The following is a 17,029-nucleotide window of genomic DNA, read 5'->3' on the forward strand; positions in this document are numbered from 1 at the left end:
CCAGTAATTGGCCAGCCAGTGTGAAACCCATGTCGGGGCCCGATCACGGGCGGCAGTCAGCTTCGCGACTGCTCCCTGGCCCGCCCGCTGTGCCTGCCTGACGAGGGCAAACTTCAGGACTTCAGCATAAAATCAAGGCTGCACTTCAGTGCAGTACTGAGAGAGGTGCCATCTTTCAAACGAGACACTAATCTGAGAGCACCTCCCAGATGAACATAAAAGATCCTGTGGTACTATTTTGAAGAAAAGCGGGGGAATTTATCCTCCATGCCCTGACCAATATTTATCCCTCAATCAACATCACAAAAAAACAAATGATCTGGTCATCATCACATTGCTGTTTGTGGGAGTTTGCTATGTGCAAATTGGCTGCACATTCCCTGTATTATAACGGTGACTAAAGTTCAAAGCACTTCATTAACTGTAAAGCACTTTGGGATGTCCTCTGAGTTTGAAAGATGCTATTTACATGCAAGCATTATTTTCTTTTCCATATTCATCAATAACTAGTTTTAAAATGCATAACTGAATTCATATACATACATTACCCCAACATAAAAGGAAAGTTGCAGTTCTGATAGATAATTACATTAATGGATACTGCTAATATTTTTAACTGGAAACAACCGCTATATTACAGCACCTATAACTGGCTGTGCTTAGATAACTTGTACATTCTGACTATTTATAAGAAGTTCCTTGACTATGAACACAAATTGCATGTTGAAAGCAGCTTCACTGTATTCAACCTGATGCAATGTTTCACATTAATCTTATCTTCAGTTAAGCCTGGACAAGTATTCTGGGGAGCAATTAGCAAGGCAGTAGTTCCGACATTACATCAACAGACACCAATGTACATCGGTGTGCATTTGCCTTGCTATACATCAAGGAACAATGTCCCGAGTAAAGTTGAGATCTTTCCTTTATTCCTGTTCACGTTTGGAAATAGGGCAACCAAAATGTTAACTGGTGTGTAAGATTTTCAAACAAATGCAGAGAAAACTACCACTACATTTAAAGTGACCTTGAGAGCTGCACTTATAGTGAACACGCTGTGATCAGTGCAGCATAACCCTCGCTGCCAGCTCTCCAGTAATAAGCCTATTGTGTAGAGCGGTACTGGGCTAGCCCATATTTTAACCCTACAAGATAAGGGGCATGTACTAAACGATAACAACCTCATCAACCTGCTTCCAGTGCTCAGATCTGACACCATTTTAAATGGGTTACCCCTTATCTTTACACATAAGGGCTCAGTTTACGCAAGTTCACATTGTTGATAGGGAGCCTCACAATGGCATATTAGAAACCTGGGCATGAAGCATTCTTAATTTTCCAACCGTAAAAACTGATTTTCAGAAAATCGGAAGAAGTGCACTTCCCATTGCATGCCCTGACAATAGCAGGGACTTATTGAATCCATGCAGGAACAGGAGCAGGCCATTTGGCCCATCGAGCCTGTTCCACCATTTAATCAGATCATGTCTGATTTGTATTTTAACTCCATTTACCTACCTTGACTCCTTAATCCTTGATACCATTGCCTAAGCAAAGATACCCCTATAAACTATAAAGTTATTTGAGATCACGTCACAATACTGGTATATTGCCTCCAGTGTAACTGTCCCAAGGGCAGGAAGTTTTGTTCAACATTCAATCAGCACAATTGTATTCGTCATTAAGCTAGTTGTGTGAGGTAGGGAATTCTCTTGTTAATAATAAATGTCTTCTGTTGACTTTTAGGGAGCCGTGCTCTTATTTTTAGGTGTGTTAACAGGAATACACATGAAGAAGTATCTGAAAACCTGTGTGAAATCGCAATGAGACCAACACCAGAGGAAGAAGCCTGCAACATCCAACCGTGCCCAGCCTAGTATGTTCACTGAGACCAGCTTTTTCATATAAATTATCCTGTCTAACAGAAATATCTATGTTACATTTATCTGGCATTTTTCTGAAAGGACTAATGCTGTGTAATCACATACAGAGTAAAACTTAGTGTGTAAATGGAATGCTTCATAAACCTGAAACAGTCAGAGTGCAGTTTCTGCAGTAAATGGATGCAGCTTGGATGTAATCCAGCCAGGGGCCAACAGAAACAGAAACTTAATCAAAGCCCCATGAAAATATGAAATTGCACTGCGATAACAAGTAACCACTTGAGATTGAGCAGATTTAATAAAAATGGAAACCTCTGGAAGCAATGTTTGCTGGTTGAACATGTTACAAACGTTCTTCAGTGGTGACATTATTGAGTAGCAACAGGCATGAAGTCTACCATCTTGTTTTTGTTTTGATTTTTTTTGTGGGGAGTGTTTTCTGCTCATCAAGGTGAATAATGGCAGAGTCGGTTGTGCGTGGAAGGGAATATAAAACTGTCTACATATGTCACTCCCAAGATAGGCACAGGCTAGGGGCAGAATTAAAGCTCTTTCTCATGTGGTCCTAGTAAAATTCCTTATCCCTAGCCACTGACTTGCTGATTGTAAAATTTCCATTTCCCATAACGACCATAATGTGAAATGAAAATATTTTGGAGCCATGTTTCCTCCTGTAGTTTTTATTTTTAATGAAAATCAGGAATAAAAATCTCCATCAATCTAAAATCCCATTAGCACTTTTTAAAAAGAAAAATAGTTTTAAATGAACTGTTTGTAATTCCCAGTTCTGTGCATTGTTTGAATCACTCAGCAGGTCTCACTGAAAAAGCACAAGGAATGGGGAAAAAAAAGCCTCTTCCTCCTCTTTGAAAGTTGCAAGTTGTGTGAATGTTCTAAACACTCCGAGGGTGGATTCCCACTAGCTTTTCCCCATCATCTGCAGTAATTTCAGAGGAAGAGCTGCAGAAAACCCGGAAAATGGCATAAATAATGGCTGAGTGGGAGAATCCCTGTGGAAAGCCCTCACCCCCAATGAGTCTAGAAAACAACAGCAACGTGCTTGAGCTAAATGGATTCATTCAGAGTGACTTTTTTTTAAAGTCAAGGCCCGTCAGTATTAAATGCTATTTCTCTGAAGTTTCTACCCACACTCACTGTTTTTAAATGATTTAATCAACATTCTCTTCCATTGATTGTAAAATGCTGTGGAATACCTTGAGGTCTTAAAAGCTGCTATTTAACTGCCAGTCTCTAAACGGACTCGAAACGTTAACTGTCTTCCTCTCCGCAGATGCTGTCAGACCTGCTGAGTTTTTCCAGCTATTTTTGTTTTTGTTTCCTTTCCTGCCTGTCTGCCTATCTCATCTTTCTGCCCTTTCTTTTGTTCTTTCCTTCCCTCGCCCTTTCTTCCTAGATGTTTATTTAGGAATTGAACTTTGCAAGTGTCACTGGCAAATGTGTGCTGGGGGCATTACCACGCACTCTTTCACATAGTGATATGCTTTTGCACTAAGATAGCTTCTTTTTTGTCTTTACCTTTCTTAACTCATTACCACTGATGATCATTAAAATGCGAGAAGTGTATTTCTTTGACAATGTGAGGGATCGTTAACATGGCATATTATTGCGTTTATCAAAGCTGGGATCTGGGCGAGTGGTCAGAGTGCAGTAAGACGTGTGGACCTGGGATACAACATCGGCAGGTTCTTTGCAGACAAATCTATGCTAATCGGACAACTACTGTTCAACCTGACCGATGCCGGCACCTGGAGAAACCCGAAACAACAACTACCTGCCAGCTAAAAATCTGCAGTGAGTGGCACATTAGGACAGAATGGAGTGAGGTAAACAAAACTCATGGAAAACATGACTGAATCAGCTGGAATAAACAGTGGGTACATCAGCTTTAGCACCAGGCACCATATCTATCTGATCTCTGTTGGGGGCTAACTAAGCAAGCAGTTTAGATTTCTCCTGGTATCAGTGTGGGCTGTTTGTCAGTGTTGGCTCTTTGGCCTAGCCCAAACTTGTCAGAAGTCCAGGGCAATACATTCATTTCCATTTGCAGAATTGCTTTTACTTGGAGGAAGAAGTAAAACATCACTCAGGAACTTAATAAACAGGTGCTCCTTGGACCCCCACCATCCACGATCGTGTGTCTGTGTGTGCACCCCCACCCTCACCCTCACCCTCACCAAAAACTTGGTGCTGGCCCTAATTTTGAGGCCTCAATCTGATGAGCTACATCAGGACACCTGTTTGGCAGCTGGATTTGTGGGGAGATGGTGATATAGTGGTAATGACATTGGGCTAGTAATACTGAGGCCTAGGCTAATTGTCTGGGGACATGGGTTCAAATCCCACCATGGCTGCTGGTGGAATTTGAATTCAATTAATTAATAGTTATGGAATTGAAAGCTAGTCTCAGTAATGGTGACTATGATAACTATTGATGATTTTTGTAAAAGACTATCTGGTTTACTAATGTCCTATAGGGAAGGAAATCTGCCATCCTTACCTGTTCTGACCTTCATGCGACCCCAGACCCACAGCAATGTGGTTGACTCTTAACTGGCCACTGAAAAGCCCTCCACTCAGTTCAAGCACAATTAGGGACGGGCAACTAATGCTGGCTTTGCCAGAGAGGCATATGTCCTACGAGATAATTTTTAAAATTTCAATTCAAAATTGTGAGGCCCCACTTGCCACTGGAATGGGCAGCCAGTCAGCACACTCTGACAGTAAATCTCCAGAAAGTCGAAATAGTTGGGAAAGAAAACAAAGAAAACGGAAGTGTATATTCAATGGAAAGATACACATTAAGGATGTAATGAGCAGAGCTGCCTCAGGGGTTCAAATGCGTGATTCATTCAAAGAGTGAGTGCAAGACTCTTATTAACATATTTAAATGATGCCTGCATTTGTTTCAAGCACGGCCAGGTGCACCTATCATGTGCCTGAACCATAATGTAGCTGCAGAGGACAATGAACTGCAGAATTCAACTTCATGGCATCTGCCCTGGAGAACGTGTGTAATGCACACCAAATTTTACCCGTTGCCTCGTCCAGCAACTGGATGGTCGTGAATTCTGGGCATTTTCAGTGAGGCAGCACTGACTGGAGAGGAACAATTTTATCCAACAAATGGTCCACCCCCAACAGTGGGCCTGGGCCAGTTGGAGAGGAGGGACTTACTAACATTCTGCCGGTGAGCTATACACCCCAGTTGGTCATCCCATTGTATTTCATCAGCTATGAGGCCAATCTGGGAGTGAGGGGTGAAATTACTTTGTCTAGAGGCAAAGTGGCTCCTTTAGGTGCCAAAGGCCGGAATTATTTCTTTTGTCTTCCATCCCACTGTGCCTCAGGAGCCCTGATATGAGCTGAGTTGAGGTGGATGCTACTGACCCCCCTTTGCAGGTGCCAGCAGCTCTCCACAGCCATCGGAGCAACCTCTTTCCTGGGATTGAAACGGCATCTCCAGCCTGAGCCTAAAGTGGGTGGGGTGACCAATCGGCCACAAATGCACCAGTGAAACAGCCTCAGGAATTTCATGGTCTTATTTTGGAACTAAAATAACCGTGAAATTAATAACTATCAGTTGGGGAGTGCAATGATAACAGAACTGGTTGTTTATTAAGGACTGATATTGCTGTTTGGTTTGCAGTAGCTCCATCATATTTGTTCAGTTTCCTCTATTTTTCACCCTTTTCGCAGTGCTCAGTACCTTGTGGTGTGGGACAAAGGATTCGGGATGTAAAATGCATTGACAATCTTGGGGATATTGTTGACGATGAAGAGTGCAACATGCAACTGAAGCCTGCTGATACAGAAAATTGTGACATGGGCCCATGTGCAAAGAGTTGGTTTCACACAGACTGGAGTGTGAGGGTAAAGAATATCATTCTCTAATCAGATCTCTTCACACCAATATCACTGCAGCATCATTTCCTCTACTTTGCAATCTGAATTTATTAGAGGGAGCTTAACAGAATAGAGGCAGTCTCCCAGCATTCGATTTAGTTATAAATAATAAGGTAGAGATAGTGATCTGATAGTAAGGGAGCATCTTGGGAAAAGAGACCAGAAAATTATATCCACCGTCAGGTTTTTAGGGCTGAAAGAAGGATCACAAGCCACTGGTTTGGATTTAAAAACCTTGAACGATTATCAAATTGCACAAGTCGACAAAAGTTATAATATTGCCTGCGAGTCAGAAATGTTTTGAGTTAAGTCCTACTAAACTGAGCAAATACTAAGGGAGTATACGCCAAGCATGCTTTGCTCAGATTTTCCAGGTCTATGGCAGTTTAACCACTGGTTTTTAATGGGATCTCTGTAGGCTGCTGATGAAGAGGGACTTTTTCAGTCTTTTACTTGCCCTGATCTGGGGCCAAGAAGAACAGATGTGCTTCTGCTTGTTCTACACCAACACTGTCGCCTGTTGCTGACTGGTGCTCACACCCTCGTATTCCTTATCACTGCCACCCCCCACCACCCCACCCCACCCCCCATCACCAAGACTTAACCCCAGGCCAGATCGGCCCCAGAACCTGATGCTATTTGAAAGAAACAGCCCAGCAAACTAACTCAAGACACCCATCTGCCATTAACAGCTCACCAGAATTATGAAGTTGATGTTTGAGGCCCAGTTTTGCACTAACCTCAAGCCAGGATCCTTGTGCCACTTCCCTGGGAACTGAATTTATCCATGTTTTACATAAGTTGTTCTGCAGCACCTAATAAAAGTAAAGGACGGAATTGAAACATCTTCCATTTTGGCTCATATGATGAATGACAGACAATTCAATGAAAATTCATCCCTCTGTAGCTTTTATCTCTCAGAGGTGTTTTATCTCAGGAAAGATTTATTACCAGGAGGTTTCAGCTCTGGGAAGTTTTATATCTGAAAGCACTTAAGCTCTGGAAGAGATAAATCTCCAGGGCCGGGGGAGGGGTGGTGTTAACTCTGGGAGGTGGCTTTATATCGGGGAGTTCTATATCCAAGGGCGACCAATGGTGCTTTCTAAATTATTTTCTGTGGTGCAGTTTGTTGTAATTGTGTAGTTACCAAGTATTTGGTTTGTGCTTTACTGCAGTGTTCTGCAGAGTGTGGACCAGGCATCCAGACGAGGTCAGTTGTGTGTCTGATGAATCACATCAGCAGTTTACCTTTAGAAGGCTGTGGAGTCGAGAAGCCAGAGGATGTCAGGCCTTGCAACTTTGGTCCTTGCGATGAGGAAGTCAGGTGGTTCACTGGACCATGGAGTCAGGTAAGTTGGTAACTACTTTAATTTTCATTGTACAGCAAGAGTATGTGGTCATAATTTTCTACATTCTTACATTTGATCCGCCAAATGCGAATTTAATGTCTCATTTCAAAAGCATCATCTAGGATTGTAAATACCCTCCCCCCTTCACACTGCTGCTCTGTGTGATAGTGTGGAGACTATTATCATTCTCAAATTCCTTTCCGCTTTCCCCTAGCCAGTTTGATATTTATCTAAGTTAAATGTATATAAGGAGGGTGTGAATTGTAATTCAGCTATTTGTTATTAACTGGGGACTCACCTGTGCTCATATATATAGGAATGACATTTTAATTTAAGTTATTAAGCTTCCTTTAAAGTTTTCATTTGTTTTTGTTTTTATTACAGTGCCTCTTTCAAATGGGGCACTTAATTGTTAAGTGTACAAAAGAGGTATATATGTAGGAATGGCCTGAAAGGGGGAGTATTGTTTGGAGGCACACAATATGGAAAAAAGCAAAATCCAGCAGCTGCTGGAAATCTGAAATAAAAACAGAAAATGCTGGAAAAGCTCAGCAGGTCTGGCAGCATCTGTGGAAAGAGAAACAGAGTTAACGATTTGAGCCTGTATGATTTCTTCAAATATGGATTTTGGAATACGGAGTAAAATTTCAAAATTTGCCGATCATATCAAATTGAGGGGTGTGGAGACAATGAGGGTGATAACAATCGACTGCAACAGGACGTAAATAGGCTAGCAGAATGGGCAGACGACAAGTGGAAGACGAGATTTAATGCAAAGAAGTGTGAGGTGATGAATTTTGGTAGGAAGGATAGGGAGAGGCAATATAGATTTAATGGCACAATTCTAAAGAGTGTGCAGGGATAAAGGGACCCGAGGGTTCATGTGCATAGAAACTTGAAGGTGGCAGGACATACTGAGAGTAGTTAGAAAAACATGGGCCAGAATTTTACGATCCGCGGGCCTGAACAGGCGTAAAATCACGTGAGATGATGTTCGGTGAGCACCCTGATGTCACCGCATACTGACGCGATATTTCGCTCGGTGGGCGCACACCAAAGTTGGAAAAGCACCTGCTGACAATTAAGCGGGCAATTAACGACCCAATCGTAAGCGATTTTTCGTGGCCCGTCCAACCTGACAATTTTTTTTTTAAAAAAAAAACAATTCATTTTTATTCCCTTCTTTTCAACCAAATGCAGACAGACAAGTCAGTTTGCCGGTCAACTTCGACCCCAGTCTTAGGACCAATCAGCGCCAGCATCCCATTATGGATCCTGTGCTGGGAGCAGCAGACCAACAGCAGGCTGGGCACCCCAGTCCTTTGTAGCTGCGGACAGGCCAAGCAGCCAGGCAGGCTTTACATTTTTGATGAAACTTCATCCAAGAGCGGGATGAAATCTGCGTTAGGATTTAAAATAAAAAATAAATATCTGGGGACAGCATTTTTATCAGGTATGTTTCCAGGCGCTTGATTGTGCTGCGTGGATACTTCTTGCAGCGTTTTTGAGCTTTCATTTATTATTTGGAGGTCAGCTGCTCCCTGAGGCAGCTGTCAGCTGGCACCCACCCTCTCCTCACCTCCCCCCCCCCCCCCCCCCCCCCCCCCAACCCTGGCAGCGCTGAGCCATTCTCTGGGCGCCTGCCAGCGTGAAATCGCGGCTGGAGGCCCATCGCACTCGGGGGATGGTTTCCCATCCGCTCCTAGGCCCGCCAATTGCGCACGCCTGACAAGCGCAAAATTCAGGCCGTATGGCACCTTGGGTTCATACATAGAAGTACGGAGTACAAAAGCAGGCAAGTTATGCTGAACCTTTATAAAGCTTTAGTTAGGCCATAACTAGAACATTGTGACCAGTTCTGGGCACCACACGGTATGAAGGATGTGAGGGTCCATAAGAGGAGATTTACCAAAATGGTTCCAGGGTGAGGGATTTTAGCTATGAGGTTAGGCTTCAGAAACTGGGGTTGTTCTCTTCGGACCAAAGGGAGGTGAGGGGAGATCTGACGGAGGTGTACAAGATTATGACGGGTTTAGATAAGGTAGACAAAGAAGAGCTGTACCCATTGGCTGATGGTACAAGGACTAGAGGACACAGATTTAAGATTTTCTGCTTCCACTGCCTTTTGAGGAAGAGAGTTCCAAAGACTCACCACCCTCTGAAAGAAAAAAATTTCTCCTTGCCTCTGTCTTAAATGGGCAGCTCCTTATTTTTAAAGTGACCCAGAGCGTGGACTTGATGGGCCAAATGGCTTTCTTCTGTGCTGTAATGGCTCTCTGACTCGGTGACCTGTAACCCTGGGACCTGTGTCAATGAGGATATTTCCTTGTTTTGTGCATAGAGCATAGACAGCAGTGTAGCTTAATTCAGTGAGAATGGTTAATTCAGCAGTAGAATATGATTAAAGCCTCACTTGCTGCGACTTGGAGCAGTGTCAACATTTATACATGGTTAGGAGTGACTATCAGTTTTTGACAGGTTCCACTTCACCCACTTGTTATTAGCGAACACATACACTGTGTATTCTGAGGAGATCGTGTAACCTCTCTAACCCAGCTTCGTGCAAGATACATCTCCCACTCTACTCTTTGCTGGACCTGTGTGTGTCTCTCCTGGCTCAATGTTGAATCCCTATTTCTTCTCCCCTCTGCCACCTTCATCTCTGGCTAGCTCCTCTGCTTGCCACTCTCCTCTGCTGCATTCATCTGCTGCTCTCTCCTGCCAGCTCTGTCCTTTCACTCGTTCTCTTTTACCTGCTCTCTCCTCCGCCGGTTTCCTCCACTGCCATCTCGCTCCTTACAACTTTGTCCTGTTCGCATTTTTTTGCTGGCTCTCTCCTCGACTAGATTCTCACCAGCTGTACTGCCAAATCTCAATTTGCTGACCCTTTCAAAGACCAGGAACTGGCTCAAAATCTTCTAAAAGATGGAGGAAAGGGGAAGAATTCAGTCTGCTTCCTTTTGCATGCTTTGACTATGCCAAGTTGTTTTTTTGAAGCACAGGGAATGAATTTCCATGGGGACTTTCCAGCTAATCCACTGTAACTTCAGCAGGACCAGCCCTGGAGACCCTAGGAAAACTAATTGAATGCCATTTGTGCATTTATCCCAGGGTTTTCAAGGTTCTTCCACCAGTTCTGGTGAACTCCAGCAAAAATTTACTCCCTCAATCTATTGGATTGTGATGACTAAGGCAACAAATATAAATGGACTAGGCCTTTCAGCCCCTCAAGCCTGTTCTGTTGCTGTTCAATTAGATCTTGCCTGATCTGTATCTAACTCCATATATCTGCCTTGCTTCCAGAAGCCTCAATAAAAATAATTTGTTCCTGCTTCTTTCATAGTGCTCAGCAGAGTGTAGTAATGGAACCCAACTCCGCAGTGTGGTCTGCCTGAAGAAAACAGATGACAAACTTACAGTGGCAGAAGCACATGATTGCTCCCACCTAGAGAGACCAGCATCAGAACAAACCTGTCACCTGAGGAAATGTGACGTCAAATGGTACACAACAGAGTGGAGTGCAGTAAGTATTACAACATAAGAACTATCAATGGGAGTGCAGTAACTCCACAGAGAAGGGGAGTGTGGTAAGTATCAGCTGTGTACCAGATTGGTGCACGATAATTATCACAGTTAGTCATTTGGTAGTGCAGAACTTGAGTATTGCTGAAAAAAGACATTTTGTCAAAGCTCTTCGTTTTGCACTCATCAGGGGAATCGTAAGAATACCAATGTCAGGTGAAGCGACAGCTTTATACTGTAGGAGGAGAGATGCTGATTGGTTGGCAAGTGAACTCTGATTGTTGGAGGCGTTACCATGGAGAATGCACCAGTTAATGGTGACTGACAGTTAACTGCCACACGTTATTTGAAATTTAAGTTAGGCAGCTTGACTTTGATTGGTCAAGGCACTGCCCTGAGGAATGAACAGTGAATGGCTGTCACTTATTTTGTTTAGCTGAAAAAGGTACAATGTTTGTACATGTTCTGTCTGCAAAGAACAGGGCCCTGTGTATTAATATGTAGCTTCCAGTACACGTGAATGTGCCACACTGTGAACCCAACTGATGATCTTAAATTGGTTGTCAGCATAATTTTTAGCACACTGAGGATTATTTAGCAAATATTGTCCAACTGTAAAATCTAATGTTGGACACTGTGTTTTGAGTTTTGCAAGCACGGGCTAGTTAGGTTCCGTCTGTACTTTGCCACAGTATCACCTATAGCAGTAAATACCAAAGGTAAAAAATTATGTCAGTGAGAAATAGGGTAATCCACAGCTGAAATATGTCTCAGAGCAAAGTGAAAAAACATCTAAAAAACTGTACCAGAGGCATGAACAGTCTGGTAAACACCTACTGCTAGAAATTGTGTAATGCTTTCATCCAATAGCAACCTCCACAACCAGCCCCTTTTTACAGTCAGTTGGAACTAGTAATGCAAATGGTTTTCAACTCAGGCTTCTTAAAACCAATGTGAGTAACTCAAGTCAAAATATAACTATGCTTCTCTGCAAAACATTATACGAGCAGGATGTATCATGATTGAATCCTATACCTTCAAAGTATGAATTTTTTTAAAAATCTCTGTGAAATATGGCAAAACATACTGAGCTGGGTTAGTTTCTCAGAATTTGAATGTGCAAGGAAAGTTTCTCTAAGTATGCTTATCAAATAATGAATCATATTAGTAATTGTAATTTGCCCATCACACATTTCCATCTTACTCCAGCCAGGTTTTGTCTTACAGTGCTCTAAATCCTGTGAAGGTGGTTACCGAGTTCGAGAGGTTAGATGTCTTGCAGATGACATGACGCAAAGCAACAACTGTGATTCCTTCCTAAGGCCCATTGATAAAGAAACCTGCAACACCGACCCATGCAAAGCAGAGATAGGTACAATATCAGTGCACTGACTGCCACGTGCGCGCAGTAACCTTTATGAAGTTACTTCTTCTATTTTTTACTGTATGTTCAAAAGGAAGAAGGTTAGACTTGCAGTCGTATCGTGTCTTTCACAACATCCCAAAGCACTTTACAGCCAATGTAGTACTTTTCAACTGTAAGCACTGTTGTAAAGTGGGAAGCCCAACGGCCAATTTTCACACAGCTGCCACAAACAGCAATGCGATAGTGACCAGGTCATTTTTTTCCCCATAGTGCCATATGGGATCTTTTATGTCCACTTGAGTGTACAGACAGGGCCTCAGTTTAACTTCTGATGAAAAAAAGACAGCACCTCTGACAATACAGAACTCCCTAGTACTGCTCTGGAGTGTTAGCCTAGATTTTTGTGGAGTGGAACTTAAACACACAAACTTTTGACTTACAGACAGAGTGCTAGCATCTGAGCCATGGCTGACACTGGGTAATTGTGCCTAGTTTCAATACAGTTCTTCCTTCGCTTTGTCTGCATGAGTTTTGTGCTCTTCAAGATAAGGAATGTTTATATGGAATAGAGGGTGGAATTTTAACCCAGCCGAATTTTACAGCCCCGCTCCTGCCCTTAGAATAGTCTCTATCTCTGTGCTGGCACTCCTAAGTCAGGTGTGGCAGTAAGACACAGATGGAAAAGATCCCTGTACCATGCTTCAGCAACACAGCTCAGCCCCTGTCTTAGAAGAGCCAGTTTATCGCACCAATGTGATATTTTCCACTTCCTATATCAATCAATCTTTCTGTAACCATACTGGACTAATTATCAATTAGCATTGAATGTGGACATTTGTGTGCTGCAGATCTTAGCAGGAAGCTGCTAAAAGAACCAAACACCTTGCAGTGGACAGATGAGGAATGGTACAGATTTGTTTAGTGGCTTTGTAAAATGGTGGTGCCACTACAGTAAAGTAACATGAAACATTTTGAAGATTCTATTAGCACTGTTGGCCATTGACGATTCAATCCAATGCTATAAAAATCTAACTTTTTCAGCACTCATCCTGTATTCGGTGAGTTCACTTTTTCTCCCTATGTTTTACCACACTCATGACTTTGTTCTGCATCTTTCTTGGTGGTCAAGTACATTGTAGGGAAAACTATGGAGCCAAACATGGGGAGGAAGTGGCCTAGTGGTATTGTCACTGGACCCAGGGTAATGCTCTGGGGACCTGGGTTCAAATCCCACCATGGCAGAAGATGAAATTTGAATTCAATAAAAATCTGGAATTAAAAGCCTGCTGATAACCATGAAACCATCGCTGTAAAAATTGTTGTAGAAACCCATCTGGTTCACTAAAGTCCTTTAGGGAAAGAAATCTGCTGTCCTTACCTGGTCTGGCCTACATGTGATTCCAGACCCACAGCAATGTGGTTGACTCTTAAATGCCCACTGAACAAGGGCAATTAGGGATGGGCAATAAATGCTGGCCTAGCCAGCAAATAAATTTTTAAAAATCCAAAAACACCTGTAATTATGCTGCTGAATCACCGATTTCCCCTGATTATACCCCAACTCACTAATTTAAAATGCTCAGAGTCTCCCATTAGTTGTGGAGTAACAAAAGTGGTTTATCATAGAGGAAGTAAGTCCCTGCAGCTCATTATGAACAACATGAATGAACAGAGAAATGGCCATTCCGCCTGTTGTGTCTGTGCCAGCTCTCTGCAAGAGCAATTTTGCTTAGTCCCAGTCCTCCATCCTTTCCCTGTAGCCCTGAAAATTCGGAATAACCACCCACTATATAATGGGATCTGGCAGACAAGGTAATAACCATGATATGTACTGCCCAACACACTTGGAAGGGTGTGCAATTTGAAAAAAAGTGCTAAGAGGAACAGTAAGGTTCACTATCAATTACTTCATTCTTTGTGCCCTGCCCAAAGGCAGGTCCTTCGGCTTTGTCCGCTGATGCTTCAGCCTGAGGCTCTTCCCTTGGTAGTTTTTACCAGTGGTGGTTTGCCACTGCATTCCACTGTCCGGGGTAAGGTGAGGAGACAGATCCCAAGTCTGCCTCAGCCAGAATGGGAATTGAACCTGTGCTGTTGGCATTATTCTGAACCACATGCTAGCCATCAAAGCTAACTGACCCCCTGTCAACTACTTAACACTGCTATATATGGGTAGAAATTGAAGGAGTTTGAATTGTTTACCTAAATCATATCACTTGACTTGTAGTTTCTACCACCAAGTTAGGCAATGTCTGCAGATATCCATGGTGCATCATTCAGTATCAATAGTCTTTGTGGGAGAGATCTCAGGCATGCAGTTGGCAAGGTTTCTGAGGAACACTGCCGCTGAAAATATCAAAGCATTGAGGTTAACAAACCAACATATGAAAAAGGCTGACTTTCAAATATTTGGAATGGTTCAGGAGAGGTGGCTGCTGTCAAGATTTGACTTGGAATACAGCGTGTATGTAGAAGCACCGACAGGCATAGGATCAGACTCTGAAATTGCCAGTCTCTTACCAGCACTTGGTTTTTCAGCAAATGACAAGAAAAGTGCCGAAATCATGAAGGATTTTACAGCCGGAATAGAAAAGACAGTCTGGGTCTTTTACACACGTAGTTAATTGACTAATGCAATAACAACCAGATCCCTGGGTAGAGCACTCCGCAATCCTTCACTCCTACCCTTTCAATAGGACAACTCTGAGGGTGGCACACAAAAGAAAGCATAGTGCATTCATATAAGTTATCGGGGTTAGATGGGAATGTGGAATTCAAAACACAAGAAGATCAGTCATGATCGTATTGATGACTGGGGATCATCAAGGAGTTTTTTTTTATCTTGACGCGGAAGGACAACAGCTGGGGATGATCAATCTTGACCAGCTATCAATGACAACAATGATGTCTCCCCTATTTCAGTGATGTCAATTGTAAATCCTGCTTTGAAATGCATATTTTTAATAATATAGCAATTAGTATGCTCACAAATTGTTAGCCTCATCCCTTATTATCACTTTTAGGGAGAATTGGCAGTTTGAAAATTAACATTTGGCCATATTACCTTGCTTATTTCTGGTCCTCCCAATCATACACTGAAATCTACCTGTGAGGGGATTAAACAAAGGTTGTTGTTTTTCCTTTAGAATGGCAGGCCCCATGTAATTTGATTTAATTCACTGCAATGAACTGTTGAGTCTGGGGAGCAGATTTCCCTCCTTGCTTATTCTGCCTATGGACTATACAACCTGACTCTTATGTCCTTTTGCTGCCTTCATGCATCCCTGAATGGGGATGGGGAAAATGTTCTCTTTGGCCATTCTCCTCTTTCATTCACCAAGCTCCATCAACTCGCCATCTGTGAGGCACACCCCATAATTGTGACAGCAGACACCCAAATACACTTCAATGTCTGTCAGCATTTGCAAATTCGATGGGGCCGTTCTGTCTGCTCCTCAAAATAGAGTCATCCTAAAATTTAAAAAAACAAAATAAACTCGGTAATCCACATTCCATTAATCCATGAAGGACCTCTCTCCATTTTTAATTTAAACTGTTGTTTTTACATGGTTCATCTTTGCTTCTGAATCTGGAGTTGCATGAGTGAAATGAACACGAAATCTCTGGTTTATGTTGTCCTTTCTTCTTTAATATGTGAAAATAATTAACATTTTTCATCTGCCTGGCTGATCTGGCTGGTTTCAATCACTCTGATGAATGCTAGCATTTAATAGTTTACAGTTTGCATAGAAATGGCTCCACACAACCACCATGATCAGAACAAGCCACGTTTGCTACTCAACTGACTTCTTCTGATGCCCTGCAGAGTTTTTGAATTTAATTCCAATGTGCCATTCACATGTGACTTTATCGTATCAGCTTGCGCTGAAGTCAAGGCACTTTGAACAGCCCAGCAGAGCAATCAAGAATTGGAACTTGTCAAAATGCCAATATTTCAAATGCAATATTATTAAAAGTCTTCAGTATGAACTAGATTACAAGACTTCAAGTAAGATTTTTAATAAAACCATTAGCTGCAGAGACCGTTCTGCCTCCTGTTTCTGGAGATAAGTTTTCCTTATGGCTCTAATTACGGCATCTATATTAGTGGCAGATTGATTTTGCAATTTCAGATGCAGTTTGAGAATATGCAAGGTCATTTCCAAATTTCACATGTAAACACCTGTAGAAAATGTCAATTAAAGATTTAGTACATACACCACCACTGCAGTGCGATGCCTGCACCACTGCCCATGCTAAGAGTATGTGCTGGGGCGAGCAGACCTCTTTTGAGCGAGTTCATAGATCCCAGAATAGGGAGTTTTATAAATATGCACATGATTTGCGTAAACCAATGAGTCAGCAGAGCCGGGAACCTTTAGGACAGAGTTCCTCTTTATTTACAAGACACCAGCAGCAGCAGCATGTGTGCATCTAACTCTATAACTAAAGTTAAATGAGGCCACCAAGAAAAGTTGCCTGGAAGATCAACTCTATAACAGTATCAATAAGTATCCTTCACCAGCACCCCCAGCAACTACCCTTTCAATGCCAGTTCCTTTTATTAGTGGTGGTGCCTTTTACTGGGCCAAGGTGAAAGCATGATGGTTGCTGCTATTGTATCTTGCAGCTGCCATTGTGCTATCGTGATGGTTCTGGACCACCTGGATGTTGACCAGATATAGTCCTTTGCGATTTGGTTGGCATCAGGTGCTCTGAGTAGCATCAGTAAGTCTTGTATTTGGGAACCCAGCTGCTAAGTAAAAGTGCTGCACCTTTTGACATTATTGTTTCCTTTCCCTGGCAAACAGGACTGAAGTGACCTGCTTCGTGCATCATGTATAGGACTCAAGCAGTCCATGCTGATATGTAGTAAGACCCAGACAGTATAGAGGCTTGGGCTGACAAGTAGCAAGCAACATTCTTGCCACACAAGTGCCAGGCAATGACCATCTCCAACAAAACAGAGGGCAGAATTGTCTCAGATT

At 42.6% G+C, this 17,029-nt stretch overlaps 1 protein-coding gene across 1 annotated transcript in view; it reads left to right on the forward strand.

Moving 5' to 3' along the window:
- The window catches only part of LOC121269681 (thrombospondin type-1 domain-containing protein 4-like), a 381,085-nt gene that overhangs the window by 358,316 nt on the left and 5,740 nt on the right, over nucleotides 1-17,029 (forward strand). Inside the window, exons 11-16 of the mRNA XM_041174524.1 lie at nucleotides 1,747-1,876; nucleotides 3,523-3,727; nucleotides 5,601-5,774; nucleotides 6,983-7,156; nucleotides 10,500-10,679; nucleotides 11,906-12,050. Coding sequence (XP_041030458.1) covers nucleotides 1,747-1,876; nucleotides 3,523-3,727; nucleotides 5,601-5,774; nucleotides 6,983-7,156; nucleotides 10,500-10,679; nucleotides 11,906-12,050 — 1,008 coding nt within the window. The remainder of the gene's footprint in view (nucleotides 1-1,746; nucleotides 1,877-3,522; nucleotides 3,728-5,600; nucleotides 5,775-6,982; nucleotides 7,157-10,499; nucleotides 10,680-11,905; nucleotides 12,051-17,029) is intronic.

The sequence above is a fragment of the Carcharodon carcharias genome, chromosome 1 (genome assembly GCF_017639515.1).
Source record: "Carcharodon carcharias isolate sCarCar2 chromosome 1, sCarCar2.pri, whole genome shotgun sequence".
Lineage (NCBI taxonomy): Eukaryota > Metazoa > Chordata > Chondrichthyes > Lamniformes > Lamnidae > Carcharodon > Carcharodon carcharias.